Consider the following 7,951-nt stretch of genomic DNA (forward strand, 5'->3'; position numbering starts at 1 on the left):
TTAAAAAAAAAAAAAAAAAAAAAAAAAAAAAAAAAAAAATCTCCAACCACTATACGTTAACCTTCTAAGCCCGACACCTAATGATCATGTTACTTATTCTTCGCTGAGCATGTAAATAAGAACAAAACATGCTGAAAGAATCCACGTTGATACGTAAGGATAATTTTCACTTTTAGAAATAAGGAGTAAGTAACCTGACCATATCATAAGAGATGTCAGAGTCATTAAGTGACGAGCGATTTTAAGAGCAAAACGAGACTACAAACTAACGTTTTCTGTTTTTATTTCAATAATTGAGATTTAAATAAAGGTCGGGATCCTATTATCTCGACCAGGTTCAACTAGCTCGATAGAAATTCCCAAATTGCCCTCCACTAGCTACTATGGATGTGGGAATAAACATAGTATAAAAATTGGATTTGACAATTCTAAAATTTGGGGAATCAAATGGGTTTGAGCTTATTAATGCAAACACTTATTTTTGGAACAAGAACTTATTCATATTCAACACATAGTGGAAGCAATTTCATTTTATATGGTTAAATTATATTTTATTAATTTTATATTCAAATTAAATCTCATCCAAATAAAGTGTGTGACAAAGTTTTTATTTTTATTTTTATTTTTTATAAAACTATAATATAAATTTAAATTATGATATATTCGTTCATTTTCTTAAACGCTATTAATTTTATAAAACTATAATAAGAGTGCACTCATTTTGGGGGTGTACTTTCTGTTACGACGCTGTAACAGCTCAATTCCAACGATAACAGATATTGTCTGCTTTGGCTCGTTACATATCGTCGTTAGTCTCATGGTTTTAAAACGCATCTATTAAGAAGAGGTTTTCACACCTTTATAAGAAACCTTCCTGATACCATTTGTAATAGTCTAATCTCACTACTAGCTGATATTGTCCGCTTTAGCTCATTACGTGGTGTGAAAACATCTCCCTAATCGACGTGTTTTAAAAAATCGTGAGGTTGATGACGATACGTAATGAGCCACAATAGACAATATCGTGAGGCTGTTATAAATGCTCTTGATAATTAACCACTTTGCACTTTTTCACTAGAGGCTACGTTCGTCCTTGTCTTGCTTCCTGTACTAGTAAAAGCTTCTCTCAATACTCTGAAGTTCCATAATTATTGCACGGGTTTACCACACGTACATAAATTAAGTCAATGACAAATTTGCTAGAAACGTAAAATTAAAAAACTTATTAATTTAATTTTTTTTATAAATATAAGAGTTGAAAATGTCTCCATGCCATTGGGCGGATTCGAACTCTGGCTCTCAAGTCAAACCCTACTTTTTTTTTTCTTTCTTAGAAAATATTTATTATTATTATTATTATTTTAAAATTATAAAAAAAAGAAAAAGGGAAAATTCTTGGTTCCTTCCGTCAAACCAAACCAGTGCCATCCTTCTCCGTTGGGCATTTTCTCACCAGCCAATAACCCCACAAATTCTCCACTTATTATTATTATTATTATTATTATTTATTATTTATTATTTATTTTAAATAGTCTTCTAAAAATTAGATTCTTTCAAAGTTGACAAATATACACGTATTTAATCTATTCTCATAAATGATCGCCTAAAAAGATATTATTCTCGTGTAAATTATATTTTAAAGAACGTTTGACACATAAGTTACGTCAACATGATTATATGCTTCAACGTTCAAGATATTTACTTTTTTTTTTCCTACCTAAAGTTAGATATTCATATTCTCGTCTCCATATCTTTTATATACTATAGTTTTTAAATCATACTCTCCTAAATCAACGTGTCACACGAACTTAGGTTTTAAGTACTATTAGTTCAAATTTAATCCAATAAATTAGATGTTTAGCGAATAGGTCAATTGAGAATGCATCTTACTATTGGACGGGTGTGAGATCCCATATTGTTGGAGAGGGGAACGAAGCATTCCTTATAAGGGTAGATGTGTTTTAAAATCGTGAGGTTGATGACGATACATAATGAGCCAAAGTGGATAATATATGCTAACATGTGATTGAGATGTTACAAGTGGTTTCAGAGCCAGACACCGGGTAGCGTGCTAGTGTGGACGTTGGGCCACCAGAGAGTGGATTGTGAGTTCCTAGATCGGTTGGAGAGAGAAACAAAACATTTCTGGTAAGGGTGTGAAACCTTGTAATAGATGCGTTTTAAAATCGTGAGGCTGATGACGGTACGTAATGACCCAAAACGGACAATATTTGTTAGCAATGAGATTGAGCTGTAACAAATAGTATTAGAGCTAGACACCAAGCGGTATGCTAGTGAGGACGTTGGGCTTCAAGGGGATGGATTGTGAGATCTCAAATCAGTTGGAGAGTGGATCGAAACATTCTTTATAAGGGTGTGGAAACCTCTCCCTAGTAGACGTATTTTAAAACCATGAGACTAACGACAATACGTAACGGGCCAAATGAGACAGTATCTGTTAGCAGTAAGATTGCGAAAACCTTTCCCTAGTAGATGCATTTTAAAACAGTAAGGTTGACGATAATACGTAACAAACCAAAACAGACAACATCTGCTAGTGGTGGAATTGAGCTGTTTCAAATAGTATTAGAGACAGACACAGGGTAGTGTGCTAGCAAAGACTCTGAGTCTCAAGGGCCAAATTGTGAGATCCCACATTAGAGGAGAACAAAGTATTCCTTACAAGGGTGTGAAAACCTCTCCCTAGTAGACACATTTTTAAATCATAAGACTGACAACAATAGGTAATAAGCCAAAACAGACAATACCTAGTAACAGTGGTGGAGGACTTTAGCAGATTGTGAGATCCCACATCGATTGGAGAGGGGAACAAAGCATTCCTTACAAGGGTGTGAAAACCTCTCCCTAGTAGACACATTTTTAAAACATAAGACTGACAACAATAAGTAATAAGCCAAAACAGACAATATCTACTAACAGTAGTGGAGGACTTTGGGCAAATTGTGAGATCCCACGTCGATTGGGGAGGGAAACAAAGCATTCCTTACAAGGGTGTGAAAATCTCTCACTAGTAGACACATTTTTAAATCATAAGACTGACAACAAAACAGACAATATCTACAAACAGTGGTGGGATTGTACTGCTACACAACACGTAAGCCAAACATATCGTTCATATGATCTTTTGTACTTTTTGGACGACATTTAATTTAAAAATATATATATTCAATAAAAAAATAAGTAGATTATGCCTTGGTTTACCCTATAAATATTTCAACTTCAAATATGAAAAGAAAAAAAAAAAAAAAAAAAAAAAGAAGAAAGGTTCAAAGTTGAAACCCCACAAGAAATAATAAAGTGAAAGACTTTGGAAGAGAACAAAGGTGAGAAAAATATAACAATCAAAAGCCTAATAAGCATTTTCCCTATTTTCTTTCCCCTTTCCCTTTCCTTCTCCTTTCCTCCATTCAAACCCCACCTCAAATCCTCATCTCTCACCCCCATTTCCTGCCGACGAGCGGCGGCGGACGCGGCGGCGGCACAACAACAACAAACCCCATCAATGGAAATCACCTCTTCTTCAACCACAACAACAAGATCATCCCATGAAAGAGAAACAAACCCATCTCCCAATACTTCCCCAAACAGCGCCGGCGCCGGCACCGCCAATCCCCCGCCTCCTCCTCCTTCTCCCAAGCTTCTCCCCAGATCTGATTCCAATCCTTACCCCACCACTTTCGTTCAAGCAGATACCACCAATTTCAAGCACGTTGTTCAAATGCTCACTGGCTCATCGGAATCTTCTCCCCGGCCACCACACCCACCCTCGTCTTCCAAACACTGTTCTATTCCTCCGCCGTCACAAGACCCATTTCAATCCTCCAAGAACTTCGCTATTCCTCCCATCCGAACTGCCCCCAAGAAACAGCAGAGTTTCAAGCTCTATGAAAGAAGAAATCACCTCAAAAATAGCCTTATGATCAATACCCTAATCCCTAATTTCTCCCCTGCCGGTGGGTTTTCTCCACGCAACGCTGAGATTCTCTCGCCTAGTATCCTTGATTTCCCTTCCCTTGCTCTCAGCCCTGTTACGCCTTTGAATGATGACCCGTTGTTCGACAAATCGTCATCCTCGCCGTCGCTTGGCAGCTCATCGGAGGAGGAGAAGGCGATTGCCGAAAAGGGGTTTTACTTGCATCCTTCGCCGATGAACACACCGAGAACCGCCGACCCGCCGCAGCTTCTGTCTCTGTTCCCGGAGACATCGCCGAGGGTTTCTGGATCGTCGTCGTCTTCTTCGTAAGAAAACGTGGGTCTCTGTTTGTTTGTTTTTGTAGAGATTTGTAAGTTTTGATTGATTCTTCTTCCCCAAGAAAGAGAATCGTTGATCAATCAACTGGGTTTGATGAATTGAGAGGAGAGAGATCTTGGTTCGAATCTTCGCTTGTACAATTTGATGAGAAATCCATTGAACTGAACTTCCCTTTTATTTCAATTGCTCTGTTTTTGTGAACACTTTCCGTTTCATTTTCTTTTCCATTTTCCCGGAAAATTGGTGAGAAAATTTTTCAACACTAACCCACTACATGAATTTTGCTTGGATCGAACTTCGTTTCCAATGTAGATGATTTATTTTACTTTAGTCGTTTTTCTTTCCTTACCTTCAACGGTATAAAATTATCGACTACGAATCAGTTTATAATCGATAGTGATGGTGGAAGAAGCTTTTGATATTAATTATGAGTGACTGAGTCAATGAGAGTGTATTAAACAATGGTGGAGATCCACGAGGAAGATGGTTGGAACTTCCACTCATTGTCTTAATGGATATCTTTGTTCTATAATTGGGGCTGTAAAAACTAATGCTTTCTCACTCCTTTTGTCTTTTGTGTTTCATTCCATCGATGAGAGATGTTCATGAGACGATTATTTACGGGTTACCCACCAGGATTGGTTTCCCGATTGGTGAGTTCTTCCATTATATAATGAGTGAGGTGGGGCGAGAAGGGGATTTGGACGGGTTACGAATGTGATAGCCCCATTTAGGTACAAAAATGTCTCTCCTCACTTACTTTCCTCCCTCCGTTCGGGATGAGTCACCGTGGCGGTGCCCTGGTTCGGGATGAGTCACCGTAATAACCCAAGCCCACTGCTAGCAAATATTGTCTTTTTGGGTTTACTCTTTCCAACTTCTCCTCAAGATTTTTAAAACGCGTTTATTAGAAGAGGTTTCCACACCCTTATAAAGAATGCTTCATTTTCATCTCCAACCAATTGGAATCTCACAATCTACCTCTTTAGAGCCTAATGTCTTCGCCGACACTCGTTTCTGTTTCGGGATCTCACTGATGGTGTGAAAAAACGAGTCTATATTTGTAGGTCGAACGACAAAAATAACCCAAATTTATGTCTCGAACTCCGAAAGTGGAAAAAATTTTAAAATTCAAAAGATAGCATTGAGAGTGGACCCGAAAATAACAACCACACTTGAAAGTCAATCGTTGTTTTCAGATTTGGAGTTACCAAAATGTTAATGAATTGCAAATTTGCCAACGAATTTCTTCAATTAGATTGGTTGGGTTGGAATTTAGGGCTGTGTTTGGTAAAATTAAATGTAAATTAGGCAATAAGTTAGTGTTTTTATGTCACACCCTGTTCTTTTATATATATTCGCTAGCTAAGTATTAATATTTATAAATTTTGACATAAATTTATATTTAGTTTTTAAATTTTTAAATTTTTAAAATTTATCATTTAAATGATTACCAATTTAAAAACACGCCATTTTAGCCAATGATATTAGTATATATCAATTACGATCGAGCTATATGTTAGAGAGTTTTTTCACATTGGTTAAGTAAGGAGAAATCCGTCATTTTAACTTAGCCATGTTAGTAGAATCTTCAGGTGTCGAACAAACAAGTCGTGAGATTCGAAGGTGTAGTTATAGTGAAGATCCCGTGGCAAAAATCTATTGGACTGACAATGTGTTCGGGAGAAAAAAAAAAAAAAGATTGGTCTTGATAGTGCTGGGACCTTATTTCTCGTGGCATGAGACCTTTTTTAGGATACCATGACAAATTCACGAGTGTCATGATATGAGATCTCACATTTGTTGGAGAGGGAAACGAAACATTCCTTATAACAGTGTGGAAACTTCTCCCTAACATACGTGTGTTTAAAACTGTGAGTTGATGACAATACGTAACGGGCCAAAATGGACAATATCCACTCGCGGTGAGTTTGGGCTGTTTCAAATGATATCAAAATCAAACACTGGGGGTGCCAGCGAGGATGCTGGTCCCCACCAAGCATTCCTTATAAGAATGTAGAAACCTCTCCCTAGCGTTTTAAAATCGTGAGGCCGACGACGATACCTAACGGGCCAAAAGGGACAATATCTACTAGCGGTGAGTTTGGGCTGTTTCAAATGGTATCAAAGCTAAACACTGGGTGGTGTGCCAACGAGGATGTTGGTCCCCACGAAGCATTCCTTACAAGGGTGTAAAAACATCTCCTTAGCGTTTTAAAATCGTGAGGCCGACGACGATACGTAATGGGCAAAAGTGGACAATATCTATTAGCGGTGGGCTTGGTTTGTCACACATACCATTATGGAGGTCACTTGTCCTTAACTGATATGTAACGAGCCAAAGTTGACAATATCTATTAGCAATGGATTGTATTTGTTACACATACCATTGTGGAGGTCACTTGTCCCTAACCTTAGACTGCATTTAACAAGCCTGAAAGTCTTGGAATATCAACCATATGAAAACAAAGACCTCGAATAGTAATTAATTAAGATAGCTTGGTTGGTTAAGCTTCCTTTTATAGAACCCTTCATTAAAGGATAAAACTGCACCATTAGAGCTCGAACAAATTAGGGATGACTCGTAAACTTACATTTATTTTCATTTAGAGATATTAAGACAAAAGTCTAGCTGGCGATTTGAAACCCACCGTAGTACTTTTCGTTAGAACAATGGTATATAATTAATAAATTTTTTTGAGTATATCCATTACTGAAAAAAACTGATATGGTTAGTATCGGTATAAATGATCTTTTCTATGTACCATAGTGACCTTTCAAGGACCAATTAAGATTTTAATTTATTTAGTTAAAACATATATTATTGATTTAAAAAATAAAATTAAAAAAAAAAAAGTAACATTTTACATGTAAATTTGTCAAATCCATCTTTTTCGGTAATTAATTACATCAATAATAATAATAATAATAATAAATCATTATAAACTTATTAATTTCAATATATATATATATTTACAAAATTGAGTATGATTAATAATCAGATTAATCATCGAATAATTTTACTAAATTGAATTTATTGATATAATTCTGTATTATATAATTTATTCGAAAGTAATGAAAATATTTTTTTAATGATATTTTGAGTGGAATTTATTAGATCATTAAAATTATTAATATTTTGGGTAAAAATTGATTTTGCTAGAATAAATAAATATATAAATAAATGAGATTTTGCAAAATAAAAAAATAAAAAAAATAAAAGTTGATACATGGTTTTGGCCAGGGATGTACATTCCACTCGACAACTCAACAACCCGGACTAACACAACGTGAACTATAAGGGTTGGGTCGGGTTGGATTAGCTTTTCGAGTTGGTATGGGTTCATTTTCCCGAACCCGAACTGACTCGGTTAGGTTTCGGGTTCATGAGACAAAACTCTTTGGCCCAAGCCAAATAAAAATATATGAAACCCGAACTTGTTAGACGAACATGACAAGTATTATTTGTTTATAAACCGATGATCATTCCCTAAATTAGTTGTGCACTTTCATCATCCAACCGAACCCAACCCGAGGTTGGGTTGGATTACCAATCTAACCGACCTCGAACTTTTGAGTTTGGTCAAAATAAAATTTGTGGACCTAACCTAATCCAACCCAACCCGGAACAGACTGAGGGTGAGAGAGAAAGGCATCTAATAGAATAAAACCCAATGA

At 36.3% G+C, this 7,951-nt stretch overlaps 1 protein-coding gene across 1 annotated transcript; it reads left to right on the plus strand.

Moving 5' to 3' along the window:
• Nucleotides 1-3,290: 3,290 nt before the first annotated feature.
• Nucleotides 3,291-4,456, plus strand: LOC111442823 (VQ motif-containing protein 4-like). The gene has a single exon (XM_023080365.1). The coding sequence runs from the start codon at nt 3,524-3,526 to the stop codon at nt 4,262-4,264; it is 741 nt and encodes a 246-aa protein (XP_022936133.1). The 5' UTR covers nt 3,291-3,523; the 3' UTR covers nt 4,265-4,456.
• The last annotated feature ends 3,495 nt before the right edge of the window (nt 4,457-7,951 follow it).

Source organism: Cucurbita moschata, unplaced genomic scaffold (genome assembly GCF_002738365.1).
Source record: "Cucurbita moschata cultivar Rifu unplaced genomic scaffold, Cmos_1.0 Cmo_Scf00005, whole genome shotgun sequence".
NCBI classification, from domain to species: Eukaryota; Viridiplantae; Streptophyta; class Magnoliopsida; order Cucurbitales; family Cucurbitaceae; genus Cucurbita; species Cucurbita moschata.